Source organism: Scleropages formosus, chromosome 6 (genome assembly GCF_900964775.1).
Source record: "Scleropages formosus chromosome 6, fSclFor1.1, whole genome shotgun sequence".
NCBI lineage: Eukaryota > Metazoa > Chordata > Actinopteri > Osteoglossiformes > Osteoglossidae > Scleropages > Scleropages formosus.
This window is the reverse complement of record NC_041811.1, coordinates 32,049,604-32,071,353: the sequence shown is the minus strand read 5'-3', so window position 1 is coordinate 32,071,353 and position 21,750 is coordinate 32,049,604. Positions and strand designations below refer to the sequence as shown.

Genomic DNA, 21,750 nt, shown 5'->3' with positions numbered 1-21,750 from the left:
AGCATGCTGCTCTGAAGATCTTTATGTATCCCAGACATCACCTGGTCCGGATGACCCCCTTCCAAACCCTCCAGGTCCCCTGCCAGCTGGACAGCCCCTGCAGCGCACTCACGCCCATACTGTGCTTCCCTGAGTTGTGCATTAAACTTCAGAAAGACTAATACGCAATCGGAGGTTCGAATCCCTCCTCCATCTGTAGTGCCCTTGAGCAAGGTACTTACCCTAAGTTGCTCCAGTGAAATTACCCAGCTGTATAAATGGGTAAATAACTGTAAGTAGCTTAACCTTCCATCCTTGACCAGAAACCCAAGGTGTCGGGAGATGAATCTTCCTATTGGCTCTTCTTCAGTGGACCACAGAGAGCACCGCTTTGCTGATGGTTTGAGACCACTTTTGCATCAACCTCTCGTCCCTGGGGCACATTCCATGCCAGAACCTTGCACATTGTTTACCTTGACAGCCTTGCTTCAAGTTGGCTGAGAAAAGCACATCGATACTAATTAAAATAGGGCCACACTCTTAATGTTAGAACCGCTGGCTTTGGACCTAAAGGTCACAGGTTTGAGTCTCACCTCCAGCTTTAAAAGCCTTAAGCCCAAAAATTACCCAGCTATATAAATGGGTGAATGACAGTAAAAGTGTCAGCTAAGTGAAGTAATGAGAAGAGAAAAAAAAAATAACATTAACTTAAAAAGTGTCCCTGGAGTGCAGTGCACTCATATGTCTGGCAGTTGTCGCTTTAGGACCCGTCACCCCAGCACTGATGACTGACTGTGGCCTGGGCATACTCGGAAACGCTTCAGGGAATGGTTAAGGGGGTATATGCATGGGGGGCGGGGTTGGTCATACAAGCCTGGCACCATCATACATAACCATGTATTCATCCTCACAGCACAGAGACTCTTTCACCCACTGCAATGAGCTTCGTTCAGGAAGATCAGCCTCCAGGCAGAGTCAGAACATCATCCAGCATCTCCCTTCTTTCTCCCTCCCATGCAAACCCTTCCACCCCCAGCAAACAGGGGCTAAATCGTGGTAAATTAGGTATGTCCCTTTAATACGTCACTGTAAATATGTCATGCATGCTAATGGATTGTAATACCTGATACATTAAGTGTTTCCTACATAGATTTCCCTGCCCTGCTGTACTACCCTAAATCGCACCGCTGATTAATTACCCCTCCAGGCACGTGTGTATTGGGTCCTTACCTGGATCGCCGAGCTAAAGTCTATTAGAGAATATCGACTAAGAATGTGTCTTCCATGAGAGCAGACAGGATTTGTTTTTATACTGGTAACAAAAAAGAACGTGAACGAGATCACGCTGAAGGCACACATGCACGCGCACACACACTATCTTTTTTTTTGACTTGGTCCCAAAGGAGGGGTGCCAAGAACCGTCCTGGACAGGGTGCGTTTCCCAACCTCAGTAAACGATTGATCCATGCTAGACCTCCACGCGGTGCAAAAGGACACAGAGAAGGAGTTATCCCAAGGTGCCCGAAGCGCATGCGTGTGTGAGTGTGTGTTAAAAGAGCAACGCAATCACCCAGTAGTGCTGAGCACCAAGGCCGTCAGTCTTGCTGTGTAAACGCCACACACCCCCCCTCTGTACTACCCACACTGCTATTTCCCTTTCTCTGCAGAGCAATGGACATGAGCTGCCTTCTATACACCGTCTAGTCCCTTTATGGACACTCTATGCAGTCGTCTCAATTATCACTGATCTGCTCAGTTATCTGCGTGCGCGTCCCTCCCCATCACGCTTCCTCACCGCTCCCTCTGGGTAACCGTTCCCCGCTGATCTCTCGCCGTCATATCTCGGCGAAGTCGCCGCTCCATAATGGTCTCTTGATGCTTCCCTCTGTTCCCAAAATGATAGCGCCGCTAACACTTTATGATAAGTGTCCCCGAAGCGCAGCAGTTAAGGCAAAGGCGCCCGAATAAGCAGGAATACATACATTTTCACTCGCGTCTCTTTTCTTGCGAACCGTTTGAATACAAAAGAATTCTTCAGAAATCTCGAGACGCTCCGCTGAGACGAGAGAGAATTTGTACCAGGTAACATCCTTCAAGAATCCACCTGATGTTTTGTGAAAACGGCTGGATGACTAAGACCCATGTCCTCGCGTCAGGTATGTTTGTAGCAAGCAGAAGAACGGACCCGTTCCGGCCAGACACGGTCCTGCAGTATGTTTGCAGATGTTATGACAGCTCCATCCTTAGCCGCTTTACTTTGGTCTGCGAGGCGGGCACCACGCTGAGCGGAGTCTATCCCCCAGAACAGCCTGAATTATTTAGCTTTGCTTTCAACACACTTGCATAACAGCTACGGCTCCACGTTCAGCCGATGCAGCCTGTAAGCAAACTCTAAATTTCTCACAAATTTGTATTCGGCGTGCTGCAGGTAGGGGAATGAACTTCAGCCATACATCTATTCATTTGTCCCCAGCAGACACTGGCCAGAGGAACATATGGTGAGACCACCCAGGTGCTGAATGAATCTGCCCCTTAGTTCCTGTTGCTGTGTGAATCAATGCCTTTAGACCTTTTTCCCAGCATGGAAGAAGCAGAAGAAATGAGAATAACTCACTGTGAGCAAAACCTACCAGTTCCGAGGAACTCGCCCAATAAAAGAAACCCGCTGAACATGGAAGCAAAAAGAAAAAAGGAATAAAAGACAGACAGTGAATAAAAGAAACCAACTGAAATAGTCATAAAGTAATCTGACAAAATTAACTAAAATGCATTATTCACTATTTATATTAACTAGAGCATCAAATCACTTTCGGCGTACAGAGAAAACCAGTTTACGTAAGCTGTTAAAGGCAACGAGAAGAACCTAGTACACCTAGTACATCCTTCACCGTTTCCCAAACCTGCTTGAACCTGAAATTTTAAGCAGGGGCAACACAGTGGCCCAACGAGTGGTCTTAGTGCCTCACGGCACCTGGACTGTGCTATTGGATGTAGGTTCAATCTTTGCGGCTTATAGGTTCTCTCCACATTCATGTTATTTTACTCTAGGTGCTCTGGTTTCCTCCCACAGCAAAAACATGCATTTTGGGTGTACTGGTGATTCCCATGTGTCTGTGGGGCTGAATGTGTGGGGATACTCTTCGATGGACTGGTATCCCTTCCAGAGTGCACCGTGCCTCCCTAGCAAACTTCCAGGATAGACTCTGGACCACTGCAACCCTTCCTTAGGATGTGGCCTTATGGCAGTGAGCGGGTGAGTATTTAATTCCAAGTGGTCTCCCCCAATTTTCGCCATCATGTAGACCATTCTGGCAGCAGACTGGGTGCCCTGTTAGGCATCACAACTGAGCTGTCAGGTGCGCTGGCAATCCCTAAGTTTCAAGCCCGTTTCCACCATGGTACTTGTACACTGTCCCGTGGAAAATTATTGACGCAGATGACAATAAATGATTTGTGTTAAATTAATTTTAAAGGAAATGATACAGCAAACAATAATGTGTTCTGCATGAAATGTATGCTGCTATTAATGATTTTGTTTTCCTTGAGTATAACTACAAATACGGATAAAACACCTCATTGAGTTAAAACACGTCCCACTCAGAGACAAGCAAACCGTGTACACGGGCTTTTTCTGAAGGCAGAACAAATGCTGAATAACGAACAATCCAGTCAGCGACACTTTGAGTTATTCCTTGGTGAATACCTTCCAAAAACAGAATTGTTACCATTCATCAGTCACAGTCTCCTTATTACAACCCCATTTCATTCTGAGGAGTTTTGTCATTTAGGAGCCATCTTTTCCTGCGTTTGCAGGTTTCCTATAAATTTGCCCCTTTTTTCACAAATCTACTTCAACGCAGTTAAACACAGTTTCAGTAAAAAGATTTTCCCACAGTACTTTGTTACTACATCTTCATGATCTACACCACTGCAGCTAAGACAGCCTAGCAGCACTGCTGTCTCACAGCGCCTGGGTGGTGCGAGAGGACGTGGGTTTGATCCCCACTCAGTGTGTGTGGAGTTTGCATGTTCGCCCCTTGTCTGCATGGGTTTCCTCCCACACTCCAAAGACTTGCTGTTCAGGATCACCCATAGTGTGTGAGGGACAGAGAGAGTGTGTGTGTTCCACTGATGTATGGATGAGTGACCCAGTGTAAGTAGTGTGTCTAGCAGTGCAAGTCTTCGGGTGCTCTGGTTTCCTCCCACACTCCAAAGACATGCTGTTCAGGTTCACCCATAGTGTGTGAGGGACAGAGAGAGTGTGTGTGTTCCACTGATGTATGGATGAGTGACCCAGTGTAAGTAGTGTGTCTAGCAGTGCAAGTCTTCGGGTGCTCTGGTTTCCTCCCACACTCCAAAGACACGCTGTTCAGGTTCACCCATAGCATGAGAGTGACAGAGAGAGCATGTGTGTTCCGCTGATGTATGGATGAGTGACCCAGTGTAAGTAGTGTATCTAGCAGTGTAAGTCACCATGGTGAATAAGGTGTGTGGGCTGATAACACTACATAGTTCATTGGAAGTCACTTTGAAGAAAAGCATCTGCTAAATAAATAAATGTAAACGTAAGGTGCACTGCAGGAGCTGTGCACCCCACAACAAAGCAACTTTGCAGAGTTACGCTCACATTACAGTAGCACAGTCGTAACACCGAAACAGTTGCAGCACCAAAGCATCCCTACCCACGCTAGAGCCGCTCAGCACAGAGACCCCCTCTCGAACCCTTTCTCAAAGGTCATTATTCTAGCAGACAGCGTACTCTCAACGCAACACCAAGCTCAGCACAATTCCAGCGCAGAAAAAGCATCTCAGCCAGGAGACAGACTAATAACTCCTGCCAGAACTCAGGTTAAAATGAAATAAAGCGGAAAAAAGCAGAACTAGTGTAACACATCCTTTACAAGCTGCGGCGAACAGAGTTCAAAGTACTTTTATAAACGTATGCGCGCTCCTTACATAACGGGTTAACGGCTAAAGAAATTAGCGCTGCAGCGTTTTCTTTTCCTCATATTTACCAGTGAAATAAATTTTCCACACTGCACTTTCGCATCCCAAAGGGTTATACAATGAAATGACATTTGCTTGCAAGTGTAACATACTGTATGTATGGGACAGCTGGTTATGCAGTGGTTAAGACCTGCTGCAGCCTTTGGACCCAAAGGTGGCAGGTTCAAGTCCCACCTCCAGTTTCAGAACCCTTCTGCAAGATACTTACCATAAATTGCTCCAGTAAAATCACCCCGCTATATAAATGGGCAAATAATGGTAAGTAGCTTCACATTGTAAGTTGCTTTGGAGAAAAATGCGGGTCTGTGGTTTCTGTGATCTTGATGGGGGGGCTTCTGAAAAAGTGAGGGGTCAGCAGGAGCAAGAAGTTAGAGGGTGGGCAGAAACAACACAGCAAGTGACTCAAAAAAAACTGGAAAATAGAACTACTCAGACCACCACATACTCTAGCGCCTTAACGTGGGATGAGACGAATGATGAGGTATATGGAAAATGAGCCATAATGAGGGAGCGAGGAAAAAACAGTCATCCAATGAGGAGCTTTCTGTGGGGAATTAGCCAATGAGGAACCTCCTATGGAAATAAACCAATGTGTTTGCTAAGGAACAGCAGTTACCCTGGTAAAAGCTACTGTAGGCTGTAAGCGAGCCCAGGTGAAACCCAGACCTGAGTCGTCTGTACGGTACCTGCATCACCACCTGCTGCCAGGCGAGGGTCTGTCCACCGGTCGCTGACTGGAGGGCCATGCTGTGGCACTCCTCCTCCAGGGCACGTGTGAGACGCTCAAAGCGAGCCTCCTGCTCCTTCACTGAAGCCAGGATGCTGGCCGCAGATCGCAGCTCATAGTCCTCCATGCTGCTCTGAAGGTGAATGGGGGGGGGGGACAAGTGTGAAACATGGACACAAGCAGACAGGAGGTTATTTCATCCAAATTAGCATAGTGTCATCAGGAAGTTCTCACCGCCACACTGAGGTCTCGCGAAACAGTACGATCGCACATGAAAAAGATTTTTGCATTTTATATATATAAGCACCTATAATACACACACACACACACACACACACACACACACACACACACACATTTTCAGAACCGTTTGTCCCCTACGGGGTCACGGGGAACCGGAGCCTACCCGGTAACACAGGGCGTAAGGCCGGAGGGGGAGGGGACACACCCAGGACGGGACGCCAGTCTGTCGCAAGGCACCCCAAGCAGGACTCGAACCCCAGACCCACCGGAGAGTAGGACTGTGGTCCAACCCACCACACCCCCCAATGAATAAGTATTCCTCTTCCATTTAAGCGCGACAGAATATCAACATCAGGACTGAGAGCAGGACTGTGGTTCAACCCACTGCGCCACCGCACCCCCCTATATGCACCTATAATATCGAAATGAAATATTAAGATATTTTCAGAATTGTACTGAAGGCAAAAACCTGAAATTGACCAGATACGTATTCAACTCAACGAAACAAGACCAGGTACAGCACATCGCTTAGCGGCATCACATTACATATGATGGTGACCTGTCTGAGTTTGATGCACCTACTCGAGCGATCAACATCGATGCGTAAAATGGAAAGTAACAAACTAAGTTGATTTAATCACACATCTGCAACTATATCTCTCTTTTTCCTAATGTAATGCACGCATTGTATTTTTCTGTGATGTACATCACTTTGGAGAAAAACGTCCGCTAAATGAACACATGTAAACGTAAACGTCTTCACTTTCGGTCAACGGCATGAGTGCGGAGTCAAGATCTCTGACTTTTCCAGCTCTCGCGACCGAAACTGCGGCGAATAAGAAACTTCCTCTTGAACATCGTAATTAAACTCTCAGGAACCGCTACACACAGCCGATCGCACATATTTACATTGCTACAAGGCGACTCACCACGTTAAGCCGATTACGCCGACTTATTCATACAGCTGGGTAACTATACCGGGGCAATTTAGGCCAGGTACCTCATCCAAGGGTACTACAGCTAGAGGTGGGATTTGAACTAGCAACCTACAGATCCAAAGGCCACAGCTCTAATTCCAGACCACCAGCTGCATATACAGTCTTACCCACTTACTCCAGGGGAAAAACGGCCAAGTGACTGACCTCAGATGACGGGGATTCCTTGCTCGTCTTGTGGAGAGATGGGCTCCGGGACTAGGGGCGGGGCATTCCCCTCGACTAGAGCTTGAAGAGGAGGTCCGGAAGGAGTCGAGCTACAGTTGGGCGACCGGCTGAGAGACAGACAGGGGAAGGAAGCGTTCAGACCGCCGGAGCGTTCAAAGAGGCAACGGCGACACCCCCCCCCCCGATTCTGCACACACAGGCTACCAATATTATCCGAAGAATGCATTTTTGGCAGGAACCCGAAAACCTAACAAGGGCGGACGCACCCCATCGTGTGAAGGACTTGGCCTGTAGACGATCTGTCCTCTTTGACTTCACCCCTACATGTCACGCCACGGGGACTTTGACAATAACTTGTTTCATATTTAAACGCGCTCGCCCCGAGGGCGTTCTCCCAGTTCGGAACCGGCCCGCACGGCCCCTCGCCTGCTGAATTTGGAAATGAAACCAGTAACACCAGAACTTGCAGAGAACTTGTATTTACTCCATCTTGGCCTGCGTTTTGCTTACGACATTTTTTTTTTTGTCCCTGATCACTTTGTTTACAAATGTTTCCGCCCGCATTCCCTCGAAAGGACTTTTGATTCGACGTGGCTAACAAGCGAAAGATGGAGTATTCTGGTGGCGCTGAAACAAAGAAGCAGAACGCACAACATCGTGTAGAAATGAGAGTGAAAACAGCGCGATACGAAGAAATAATAATATATGATTAGAATAGCGTATTGTTTTTATAGCTCTACATTGGTATTATTTAACATGAATAATGTGTGGAATCAGTGAAAAATGTAACAGCTCGTTATACAATATAGCATGTTCATTGTCTACGTGTCCTTATGGATAAAGTCGACATGTGACGGCACTGTCGGAACAGAACCCCGCTGTAACCCGAGGAACGGCCAGTGGAAAACAGTGTAACCAACATAGTAACATCAATGCTGCTTCTCAAACAATCCAAAAATTCCACAATGCAGTGGATCTAATCTGAACCCTAACCTGAACCATAATGCCAAGTCCAGGCTGCGTTACTATTGGCGTGTTGTTAGCACGTTATGCTAACGACATGCTAATATGCTAATGATAAGCAGCATGGTAAGATACAACATGCTAATAATAAACAACATATAAACACAGTGAGTGTCGCTGCTGTCTCACAGCGCCTGGGTGGTGCAAGAAGACATGAGTTTGACTCCTCAGTCTGTATGGACTTTGCATGTTCTCCCCATATCTGCATGGATTTCCTCCAGGTGCTCTGGTTTCCTCCCACAGTCCAAAGACATGCTGTTCAGGTTCCCCCATAGTGTGTGAGTGACAGAGAGAGAGAGTGTGTTGCACTGATGTATGGATGAGTGACCCATTGTAAATAGTACATCTAGCAGTGTAAGTCACCACGGTGAATAAGGTGTGTGGGCTCATAACACTACATAGAGTTCATTGGAAGTCACTCTGAAGAACACACACATATGCGCACCATCTGAAAAGCCAGCAACACAGGGCGTCGGGGGGGAAACAGGCAGGACGGGGCGCTAGTCCGTCACAAGCACCCCCAGCGAGAGTCGAACCCCAGACCCACCAGAGAGGGGGACCCAGTCAAACCCACCGCACCCCCAGCTTTGGAGAAAAGCGTCTGTTAAATAAATAAATGTTGTGCTGCCTATGCGAGGCAAGGTTTCTTATTCCATCAACCTCCGAACGGCTACACAACCTCCCCTTGTCTACAGGACCCTCAATTTACTGTGTAGCAGTATAGGCAGCATTAATCCACCGGAGAGTTAGAGAGAGCCAAGCCACCGCACTATGGCTTAGCAGAGAGCACCACAAACAAACTATAAGGTTCAGAGGAGGGAAAAATAGACTCGTTCCTCTGTTTCTGGGCTCCAAGGATTATTCCTTTTTTTTTTTTTTTTTCGGTGTCACAGCGCACAGAATGCTCACACGCGAGAGCGATTGCATCATCTAAGCACACAGATTCACTGCACACATAAAAGCTGGCCAAACCTGAGCTTATTAAAAACACAGCTTGGACACAAAATTAAGTGGGGGAAAAAAAAAAAAAAAAAAGGAAAAGTACACACCCACGCATGCCCACACGTTCACACCCACAGGCAAAGCAAGAAGCCCCTTTCCACGGGAGGCGGCAACAAGATTTACTTGTCACCGTACAGCTCATCAGCATTCGTCCTTGAATCGGTACCGATCCACCTAAACAGCGTCTCTTTGGAATGCAGAGCAAATACGGAGCTGCAGAAGGAAAGACGAGAGAACGAAAAAAACCCACCCAGACGCAGCTGGGGCCTGTAGAGGTAACTCTTCCCCACTAAGACAATCTGGGTAAGAGCAGCAAGCAGTAAATTACTCCAAAATGTGTGTTTCCAGAATTGCTTACTCTCCAGAAGGTTGACCTTCCTGCAAAGACACGTCACTTATCAAGGTTCCCAAAGGGAATCGAAGAGGTGTCAAGAAACGCTTGTGACCTCTACACTAAAGCTGAGTATAAATATTTCCACATGTTGAACTCATAACAGCTGCTGGGATATCGAAAATAAGAACAACACATTACACCGCAGAAAAAGGAGAAAACAGGAAGCTGATTCATTTCGAATTCTATTTTGTTTTTTAAGGATTCAGTTGCTGCACCCAAGGGCACGTGTCATGGTTTCCGCACGGAGAGAGGCGACGGACCCGATCGCGGGTGCTCGAGGGTTTATTCGACGGGGCAGGCGAAATCTCGTGGTCCGAAAAACACCAAAGGGCCACCGAGGAGCAAACGTGGTTTCGGGGAAGATCCAAAAGACGTAGTCAGGAAATGAGGCGAGACAAGTCTGGTCGAGTCAGAAAACCGGGGAGACGTGACACGGAGGCAGACGAGCAAAGGAACGGGGACCACGGAGGGGGTCAAGGAGAACAGGGTTGTACGCAGTGGTCGTAGTGCTGAACGGTAGGTTCCACGATCCGTTGCGTCCGGAGCAGCCCTTTATAGTCCCGTTCCTCGATCAGCCGCAGGTGTCTCTGGTTGCGTGACAGCATGATAGAGACCTCTGAGCTGTGGATAAATATATTTATTTGGATCGATGAGTTATTGGTTCTGTCTGAAGTGATACAGTATATAAACAGAAGAAATTTTTATAGAGGTTTATAGATATTTTAACTAAAAGCAAATCAAGCTATGATAGTTCACAGGTATCTTGAGGATGGATAGATAGATAGATAGATAGATAGATAGATAGATCAAAAATGGTGATGAAAACATTGTTTTCCTCCCCTTCCCTTTGTGCTTTTGTGTACCATGGTATACACTCCAAAAATTTCAATGATTGTCGCCAGACTGAACCTCAGGTGGTTCAAGTTGCATCAGTTGAACAAGGACTCTCAACCTGAACTCAAAAGTTTTCAAGACATCCGCCTACAGTCCACAGCATCCACAGCTAAGAGCATCCAGCTTAAGAGTCATTGTATCTCATCGTGACCTTAAGTAGAGCTGCCCGATTAGTACTCGTCTGTATGTTGGATGGTCTCCAAAGCCAAAACATCCTCGGCAGAAAAAAAAAAAAAAGAAGAATCAACTCAAAGCTGCCCGCTGTGATGCTGAGGAAGCAGCACGTCTCGCAAGGGGTTAGAAGAAGGGCGAAGGAACGGCTGGCTTGTTTCAAGCTGTGAGCATTTAGAGGGCGAGCGGGCGAAGAAGCGGCACGCTGAGAGCCAAGACGCCATAGCGATTATGACTGAGAAAATGAGCAAAGTTATTAAGGCTGGGATAACAGAGCAGAGACCAACCCTTCTTTGACCTTCTTGCTAGTTCTGGTCTGGTAAGCGTGTCTTCTATTACGAGACAAACGTAATCAATGCGCCAACGTTGTTCCTTTCCCGCCCGCTTACCCTCAGAGTGTCCGCGTGGACGAGGCCTGAGACATTCAGTCTTTTGTGACTCGCTCTCAGGATAGATTGAATTAAGGAACAAAAAGCGAGTTACAACATTAATAAAACACGGAGGGGAGGAGACTAACTTCTGTCTATTCTTGACGTCTGATGTCGCCGTGTTCCGAAAGGATGAGCCGCGAGGGGCAAACTTCAATGGAAATCGACAAGCCCTGCGTCTCTCGCAAGTCGGCGAAAGGTCAGTGCCGTGAAAAATCATTGTTCCGCATGGTCTCTGCTGCTCCCTTTTCGGTCAGAAGCCCGGCCCACGTTCAAAGGCACAAAAACACGGTCTGAAATGTTGACGCTGGCAGGACAGCGTACTGAGCTTTGCACTCGTACTGACAATTATTTTCTTAAACCTGCACAAATTCGTCGGCAATTTCTTGCAGGGTTTTGCGGGGACTCGGGGAACGTACCCCTGAGACAGGTACGCTCATCTGTTGTGTCGTTTAATAGTGTCTTCGGGTGGCGATGAATTCTTTATTGTAGTGTAAATCAATTTATTTCGGAATAGCGCACGTCCCAAAATGTACAGAACGTGCATGGAATACAATTGGTAATAACTCAAGTATGGATCCACAAGTCTGAAGCACGACTCTGTTTCCGTGAGAGGCTCTAGACCGAGCTTCCCAGGTTTGAATCTTGCAGCACAAGTGCATCTAAATAAAACTCTGATTTATTGTGAAGGGAAGAATTCCAGGGCCAAATACATGGCCATATGAGACCTTCGCGTTTTGTGAATGAAACACCCATAACCTCTAAACTAAGAAGCATAAGAAATAAGCAGTAACTTTGAATCATCTTCCTTTGCAGACAGAATGGGCTATTTTTGAACGAGATTAGTCGGCGCTTCCTGAGTCACGATCAGACAACATTCTGAGGCACAACCGAAAAGCTATGACTCAGCAGAGCGCTCTCCAGACACAAACACGGTTTGTTTGTTTTGTTTGGTCTTCTCCTGTTTGTTTGTTTGGGATCATATCCAAATGAATGAAAATAACGCACATAGAGTAATTTATAGTGCTTGCAACATTCGCAGTGCGAAATTGAGGACTCGGATGCCATACTTTGTTATAGGCTGAAAACCGCATTTTATTGATGTATGATATTTCGGGGGAAAAAAATTGTTTATGGTACCAAATGCATAAAACGTTTCACCTTATTTTCACTGTCACTGCAAATGGTCTGTTTACCACTGCTGCTCCACATTAGTTCAATCAGCCCTAATGTACAATACTGATCTAAGAACATCCCAGATAAAACCTGCGGTCTACCACACCAGATTTGTTTGAAAAGTGTAAGAAGACAAACAAATATAACAGCGAGTTATCTGTACGAGTAGCCGCAGCCTCGGAGGGGTATAAACGTCCCTTGTGATTTAATGTCCGACACCCACGCGTTTGTAATTTGAAGGCAACTGTAGTTTCAGGTCCTCTTCCAAAAAGAAGCCATAACCAACAGGTGCGGTTTCCGCAGAAGCGGAGACGATGGGATTGTTTTATGGGGACACAAGGTAGAGCGTCGCATTCCCATCATGCCGTGCCCGTATTCCGCCTTTCGCTTCCTCCCAACAAACTGCACGTGATCCCAATGAAGCCAGTGTGAAAAGGAGAAGGTGGCCGTGATGGAGCCTTTTCTCCAAACATTAGAACTGGACACGGTGGTTATAAGAATACGTATATAGTCAAGGAGGATGATTATACGAAATGTAACGGCATCTTCCTTATAAGAATATGTACATTGTGACTGTGAATATGTTTATACAGACGTGTTGGTGTTGAGATCACAGGAAGAAACAAACACACACCTTTCCTTTGTGTCAAATCACAGAACGATGGCGAAAGGGAATTGTGGGGATTAAACTTCTTTAAGCATCGGCAGGAAGAAACCGTTTGGGAAACGGATGGTAGAAACTGATTTTATACTGTCATTTACATTTACATTGACAGAGAGAGTGTGTGTGTTCCGCTGATGTATGGATGAGTGACCCAGTGTAAGTAGTGTATCTAGCAGTGTAAGTAACCGCGGTGAATAAGGTGTGTGGGCTGATAATTTAAATGATAGTATGTAGTGTTAAATCAAATACTGCACTTTATAAGATGCCTGTTTCTGATGTTGATATTCTGTCGCGCTTAAATGGAAGAGGAATACTTATTCATTGGGGGGTGCGGTGGGTTGGACCACAGTCCTACTCTCCGGTGGGTCTGGGGTTCGAGTCCCGCTTGGGGTGCCTTGCGACGGACTGGCGTCCCGTCCTGGGTGTGTCCCCTCCCCCTCCGGCCTTACGCCCTGTGTTACCGGGTTGGCTCCGGTTCCCCGCGACCTCGTCTGGGACAAGCGGTTCTGAAAATGTGTGTGTGTGTGTGTGTGTGTGTGTGTGTGTACTTATTCATTTTTCTATTTTGCTTGGAAGAGGGCGGTGCCTCGTACTATATAGCTTGTTGTACTAGAGTAAGGGTGCAAACGGTGAACTAGTGTGAGTCTTAAGCCTCTATACAGATATTGATTGAATATTGACCCTACTGACCCTTGTAAATAGCGCACTGGGATGTCTGTTAGCCACTTTTATGGATCCACACTTCCTTGCGTTTTGACCACTGTGCACAGCTAGTCTGGGGACAGATACAGGCAAATATCTCGTCCATGGCCAATTAAGCATCGATGAAATCAGACCTCTCTGAACCCAATTGATGTTGGTCATTAAGGATGAATTAAATCTGCTGGAAATGTTTTAAACCAGCGCAAATGTAAAACACAATCCCACACACACTGCGTGCCAAAGGAGCATTCTGATGCTAAACATTAAAGGGAAGAAAGCAAAGCACCACGGGGGAAAAGAGACGTCCGAACTCTGCTAATCTGAAACGGAAGCGCGATGCTTAATTGCGGCACATTAGTACATTCAAAATGCCTCTTCATTTTCTCTAATGAACCTAGGCCTTTAATGAGAGGAAGAATAAATATTGCAAAAAAAATATAAACCGTGACGCTCGGAAATAAAAGTCAGACAAAAAGATGAGTTGTTCCTGCTCATTTAGGTTTACATTTGCATTTCAATCATTCAACAGATGCTCAAATCCCCACTGACAACCCGACCATAGTCGGTAAAAGTAAACATACTGTGGATCCGTGCCGCACATTAACAGCTGTCCAGCAATTAATGCTATGAACGGTGTTTACTTGTGTGACTCACTGGAGGTCAGTAAGCCCTAGAGGGACCATCCCATATTGTCTGAGGCTATAAGGAGACACTGCATTTACTTATTTATCAGCAGCATTTCTCCAAAATGACTTCCAATGAACTCTGTACAGTGTTATGAGCCCACACACCTTATTCACCGCAGTGATTTACACTGCTAGATACACTACTTACACTGGATCACTCATCTATACACCAGTGGAACACACACTCTCTCCATCACTCACACACTATGGGGGAACCTGAACAGCATGTCTTTGGACTGTAGGAGGAAACCAGAGCACACAGAGGAAACCCACACAGACACATAGAGACCATGCAAACTCCCCACAAACTGAGCAGGAATTGAACCAACAGCCTCTTGCACCATCCAGGCACCGCGAGACAGCAGCGCTACTTACTGTGCCACCATGCTGCTGTCAAAGGAGCTGCTAAAGTTCAGACAGCAATCAGGATCCTTTTCCAATCAGGTAAACTACCTTGTGCCTCACCATGTTCTCTTTGTGTGTGAGGGTCACCTTGGTGAATAAGGTGCGTGGGCTGATAACACTGCATCGCATCCGCTGGAAGTCGCTTTGGAGAAAAGCGTCTGCTAAATAAATACATGTTGGCACAGTGTGAGAAGCGCATGAAGAGAAGCACAGTCTTTTTGCTCGTCCTCCTTCTTTGGCTTGAGGTCCCCTATTGACTCAGATTCATAGAGCTCCCGCTACTACCGTCAATCCCTGCGACAGTCATTGATATACATGCGGGATACCCAGAACCGGAGCACAGCTGGTAAGGGAGGCAGGGCTGCTATCCATCTCTCCCCACCCCACAGAGCGTGACAAGTCTAAAGAGGGCCAGGCCTGCTGAATCAGCAGCTGAAATATGGCATCGCACTTGGCTGACGTTTCCGAGCACCACTAAGGGACCCTTGCTTACAAAAACATATGAACCCCAAGGCAGCGTGAAACAGGCTCAGGCCGCACATCCTGTTAAAGAGAGAGAAGATAAACATGCTCACGAGCCATCGGTGGGGTCCTATACTTAACCGTGTCCCCTGAAGGAAGCAGGGAAAGGTCAGGCGACAAGACGGGCAGCTCCCATTAGCGGCGTTGGCAGAAGGGCAAATGATCTCGTTTCGAGGAGGAGGCGACCCACAGCTCCCGGCCCCTGCGCGGAGGGACAGGCGGCCCCCGTCTCGCCAGGAGATTAATCTGCTCCTCCCAAGTGTCTATTAAATTGGTTGCTCATATCCTGGCTGTCAGAGCGGGTCAGAAACATCTTATTAAATGGATTCCGGCTCCATGAATGCACAGAATTTGAGAAGTGTTTTTATTATATAAATTGGTCCTGGGAGGGGGGGGGGGGGGGGGGTCGCCGTGCTCACAACATCCCTCCAGATCTCATTTTCAGCTCTTTTTTCTGGTTAAGTGTAGAGGAAATCAAGCCCCTTCCTAAATTCTCCAGAGAGGGTGAAAAAAAAAAAACAGGAGAAAACAGCATTTAAAAAGGCTACAAGGAGGAAAAACTCGATTTAAACCAGGGTCAGGCCTTAATTCTCGACGGATCGTGTTTGTAGAGGTCCGCACTCCAAGCCACTCTGTTAATTATTTAAACCGCTCTGTTCTTTAAATATTTTCTAAAGGATAATCAAGGCAGGATAATTTATAGTTCTAGTGAACTAGATTCCTGAACCGCTGGGGAACTGAGTTGGACACGTTTGATTACAAAAAAGAAAAAAAAAAAAAAAAACAGAAATATGAAATGTGCACTTCATGCGAGAACGGAATGTTTCCCATGTCAACATCACACATGCCAACTTCATACATGCCTCATGGGGCAGCCAGCCTGAATACCGCATTAACAACAACTGCGGGAGGATGGTTTGCTCGCAGAAATCTCAGAATCAGTGTGTCGCGGAATGTATCAGAGCCCACTGTTACCACACAAAGCATGCTGCTCCAACTTCCAGAAAGGCTGAGGAGTCGAGAGATAGGCAGCGCCTTCGTTCGTCATTCTTCAAACCCTTCTCATAAAGGGCCCTTTCAAAGCATTTGTTTTGGACACCCAAGGATGCCCTCAATGTGATTTCCAAGCATCTTTTCACCGCTGCAACTTCAAAGCAACACTGGCAACGGAAAGATATAAGTCCTTTCACACAACACAACAGTCCTTTCATTTGTGCTAAAAGTTCCTAGAATAAACTCTCCATGGTTAGAAAGTGGGGGAAAAGAGTTAATGATGAAGCAAGAGCAAAAACGACCTGAGAATTAGAATCACCACACTGAGGGACCTTGCATCTAGCCCCAAACCTGCTCAAACGGTAGAGGTGGGGAAGGCGGACCCTGCTCTGTTCATGCCACCAGTGCTCTGCATAACCACCCAATTAAGAGCAGCATGGTGCTTCATAGCTATTGGGCTGGCGGTTCGGTTCTGGGTTCAATCCTCTCTCAATCTGTGTGGAGTTTCCATGTTCATATGTGTGTGCATGTGATGGCCCTGCAATTGACCAGAATCCCATCTAAAACATATCCTCCCTCATCATTCAGCATTCTGAGATCGACACTGGACCATCAGAACCCTGCAGTGGACAAGCAGTTATTGATGGATGAACAGATTATACCTTATTAATACAGCACAGAAATATACATTCATTCCTTTAGCTGACACTTTCTCCAAAGCAGCTTATAACATTAAGGTTACAATTATCACAAGCTTACAGCTGTTTACCCATTTACACAGCTGGGCAATTTTACCAGTACAATTTAAGGTAAGCACCTTGCTCAAGGGTACTAGAGCTGGAGGTGGGGATTGAACTTGTGACCTTTAGATCCAAAGGCAGCAGCTTTAACCACTACACTACCAGCCCTCTGCTAAACATAATAAAATATAATATAAAAAGAATAAGAGAGGGGAGTTGTTTAACCAAGCAAACAATGTCTACAACCACTGGTCCCAAGTGGGGTCACGGAGAGCCAGAGCCTACCCCGGCAACACAGGGTGAAAGGCCAAGGGGGCAGGGTACACGCCCTGGATGGGAGGCCAGTCCACCGCAAGGCACCCCGAGCAGGGCTCAAACCCCAGACCTGCCACACAGCAGGCACAGGAGAAACCCACCATGCCACCGCATGCCTCCCAGAGGTGTTTTATATATGAAATAAAAAGAATCAATCATGGGAGCTTATTTCACATATAAAATAAAAAAATAAACCATGGGAGCTTATTTCACAAATAGAGAGACTCAATCATGGGAACTGATTTTACATGTAACAAGTGCTTTTGTTATTCAGTCAGCATTAGTAAGCAGCCAGACTCACCCAAGTAGCATACCTTGTGGATTTGATTTGTCTCAGCGTTCGCTGACTCGTGGTGCCTGTGGAGTAACCGGAGTTTGTAGGAGACAGTGTGAGGGAGGGGAATTTGCGAGTCACAAAGCCGTGCTCGTGGCTCTTTTGGCGCTGTTCCGCCGTAAGAACGTCGTGTGGGTTTATTCCATCAAACTGCGACGTATTAAGTGCCTGAGCAGCAGCCTTCCTGCACCCGTTCGATGGCTGGTGCGGTGTGCGGAAACACCTTGGAAGTGGCTGTTCTGGACGTGTTTATTTTCCATCTCATTACGGCGAGATGACAAACCCTCCCACGCTGTAGGGATTTAAGAGCGGGGTGCATTAAGTCCCTTCGACAAAGCGCCTCCGCCAGGCAGCTGGAAAACACCGCCACATGACAGCTGAGGATCGCTGAGCTCTCGAACCCAGATTACAGCTCCCAGGTTTGTGGAAATGGGGCATCGTCACAGGACTCATAAAGCATAAAAAATATTTACTAATTCAGACTGCAGAGAAACACTGTATTTGAAGGTCAAAAAGTAGCGAGAATGAAACTTAGCAAAAACGACAATGGCTTTGTGCCCAAATAAAACCTGCAATAAAGAATTCATCACTACCTGGAGGTGATATCATTAATTCATTTATCTCATGCTTTTCTCCAAAACAGCTTACAACTATTTACCCGTTATTTTACTGGAACAATTGAGGGTAAATACTCAAGAGCTCTACAGCCGAAGATGGGATTCAAACCTACGACCTTTGTGCCCACAGGTAGCAGCTCTAAGCACTACGGTGCCACCTGTTTCCAAAACAGCCCGACACAAGCAGATCAATATTCCTGTCTCAAAGACAGTGTCTACGTCCCCTACAAAACACACAACAAATCCCAACTAAAATAGCAACGATATGCTGCAGCCAGTCCCTCTTGTGTGTGACATTCATCAATCACGTGTACATGCGTGTCCTTTACATGTTCTATAGTCTGCTATACAAAGAGCGGATTCCCGCACCTCATCTTACTGTTCAAAGAGCTGGGGGTCTCAAAGTTCTACACACGACGATGCCTGCCAAAATACTGCACTCCGCACCCTCTTTTCACACACAATCCAAAGACTTCGCAGCGAAAGCCACAACAATGCCGATCTTCCACACTTGCGACGCGGCCTTGAGTTCTCCCGCCATCAACGTAAACCTTGACTCAAAGCTTGACTGCAGTTCGGTGTGACTGCAGCAGATGTGTGTGGATGAAGGTGAATGGAGTTGCTAGGATGGTCACAAGGTCAACCGAACCAGCTGACCTTTGGGAACATACAGTGGGCGAAGAGGCCTTCAGCACCCCGGACAGCTCCCCGAGGGAAAATCCTTCAGCACCGGACGCTGTTCCCCAAAAAACACATCAGCCAGTAATCTCCCCATCAGGACCACAGGGAAGGCAGTGGGGCAGTCGATATGGGAGGTGGGCTCCCGAACAGACACCGTACCAGTGATACAGGAGGATAGGAGACCCCCAACACGAAAGTGAAAGATGACAGTTTGCCGCTTTGGTCACTAGGGACTCCCCCGTCCTCGACCAACCCGTTCAACTGGCATGGATCCTTTGTTTTGTTTTTTTTTTTTTTTTTTATGATTGTCCAGTCACTCTTTGACTTTTTTTTGGACCCATGCTCCATTTCACTTGGAGTACTCGAACTGAGGACGTTTTTGTTTGTTGTTAGAAGACGAATTATGGAACAATAAAGCCTGACAAAGCACGGAGCGACCTCCCAAGGTTCATTTTTATCATCTGTTCCTCCCATACTGCTTACGGTGTACAAACTGGAGCTGGGCAAAGAGCAGCTTCATAAATTTTCTGTTTCAGGAGTGCAAAGTTTTTGCAGTGAGCTCACAGCTCAAGAAAAAACTAAATTCTAAAAATCAGCAAGGACCTTGATAACTTCAATGATCCAAAACAAAAATTATGTTTGCATCCTCATAAAAGATTCCTAAGGCTTTCGGGCAATTTAATACTAGGCACATCCGTATTATGAATGGAGCGATAAGCCCTGCGCCGACTCCATTCACAATTTACATTACATTTACATTTATTTATTAGGAAAAGAGTAATTATTTTTCTTATTTCTGTATTGTTCTTTTTCTGGGCGGCACGGTGAGACAGTGAGTAGCGAGGAGAGAACATGCAAACTCCACACAGACTGAGTAACGTAGGGTGGTGCGGGAGGACATGGGTTTGATCCCCATTTAGTCTGTGTGGAGTCTGCATGTTCTCCTCATGCTTGAGTGAGTTTCCTTCGGGTGCTCTGGTTTCCTCCCACAGTCCAAAGACATGTTGTTCAGGTTCACCCATAGTGTGTGAATGACAGAGAGAGTGTGTGTGTGTTCCACTGATGTATGGATGAGTGACCCAGTGTAAGTAGTGTATCTAGCAGTGTAAGTCACCGCGGTGAATAAGGTGTGTGGGCTGATAACTACATAGTGCTCATTGGAAGTTGTTTTGGAGAAAAGCATCTGCTAAATAAGTAAATGTAAATATGCATTTGCCAAAATGTTCCCTGTGGGTGAGAATACCTTCGGCGGTTGAGAAAGCCCACCGGGGAAACCCACAGTTGATCCATGGTACGACTTTCCGTTATGACATTGCAGCAGGCGAGAGCAAAGCGAGGTGAACCTGCGAGGTAAAAATGGAGCTGCGTAAAAGTCATACAGATCCATCTGCTGATGCTGCAGATCTCCAGCGCAGCCCAGTGACTACGAGCCTCTGTCTCTGTTTAATCTTTGTGGTGACTGGGATTTCCATTTAAGTTCAACTACAAACGATGGAACTGTGTTCCTCACGCACTTTTGCAATGACTTGTAAACACGGTGAACGTTTTCTTTTCGCCAGGACAATCGCACGGGTTCACTAGTCTGACACTTTTCACTTCAGGGTCACATGCCCTGCACCTCACTCCCCACAGCACTTCATCTTTCTCCGTGGGGTTCTGCACCCACCTGCCCTCATTAACATTCCACTACCAGCAGACCTCCCGCCCATCATCCAAGAGCGTAGACTTCACAGATACGCAACTCTCTTTTGAAACAGGTCCATGAATATTTAATCAAAGGCGCCTAAGTGGATCCTCCAGTGGTTTCCCTCCAGACAGCTGGCGTGCCGTGCCGTCGTGGCGGCTCCGAGGGCCCGCAGACGCCGTTCAGCAGGGAAAGCAAAATAATAATGTGCAATTCACAGATGCGCCACTAAAACAGTTCAAGGAGGTGAGAATGCTAATATTTGTGAAATTGTTTTAAATGCGTCGCGCACAACAATCAAACGGAGCGCTGAGTTCTGCAGCGAGACGCTCCGTGCACAAGACGAAACGTTTCAAATAGGTCTTCTGACAATCAGAGAGAAAAAGTTTCGAGATTTGAGTATCGCTGGTGGGAGCGTTTAGAGTGTCGTGTAACGGGAGGATGAAACGATCTGGGGAAGAAAGTGTGGTAGCGACTGGGGCTCGGCTGCCAAGTGGCCGGAGGACCAAGTGGCTCACGTGGGAATACTGTCTGGCTTCCAACACACATCCACCTGCACCCACCTGTTTCTTAGAAAACAGAGAGCACTCCTTCACATCCTCCCACCCGCTCAATAAACTGGAGTTCCAAACATACGAGGGGCAAATTTGTGCAATCTATCCTTCAGCCAGTCTAGGCTTGTGAGACGTAGGTGTCCGATGGAGGGGAACAGAGACTTGTGGAACCGGCGGTGCCAAGTGCCGGTCCAGGTCTACACCCACAGCACCGATGCCAACGAAGACAAGAAATTCTGTCCTACACCACAGGCAGCTCATTGCTCTGATTATGCAGTCAAGCAGTTGAGGAAGAAATGGGTCAGGCGTCATCAATTTCCAGCAACATCACAGGAAACACAGAGCCAACATAGAAGCCAGGGGCTGTTTAATAGCAGAGCTGTTAGAGAGGAAGCCTTAAAAAGCAACAACTCAAAACATCCCATTCATACATAGATTTCATAATGGGATGAGCACATTACATCATTGCAGAGTAAAAAATAATTTTAAAAAAAAAAAAAAAAAGGTCACGTTGTCTCAGTCGGATTCCTCCCACGTTAAGTGACTGCTCGCGCGCCGAGCGCCTGGTGGGACAGAAGCCAGCGCCAGGAGAGTAAGCCGATTGATGGTAAAGCTGAGGTTTGCTCACCGGTACGGTCATAATGTG

At 46.8% G+C, this 21,750-nt stretch overlaps 1 protein-coding gene across 1 annotated transcript in view; it reads right to left on the bottom strand.

The window, feature by feature from the left end:
• LOC108933333 (armadillo repeat protein deleted in velo-cardio-facial syndrome homolog) overlaps positions 1–21,750 on the bottom strand; it is a 60,612-nt gene that overhangs the window by 28,713 nt on the left and 10,149 nt on the right. Inside the window, exons 2-3 of the mRNA XM_018750304.2 lie at positions 7,099–7,226; positions 5,673–5,841 (exon numbers count right to left, since the gene is read on the bottom strand). Of these exons, the coding sequence (XP_018605820.2) occupies positions 5,673–5,840 (168 nt within the window). The 5' untranslated portion in view covers position 5,841; positions 7,099–7,226. The remainder of the gene's footprint in view (positions 1–5,672; positions 5,842–7,098; positions 7,227–21,750) is intronic.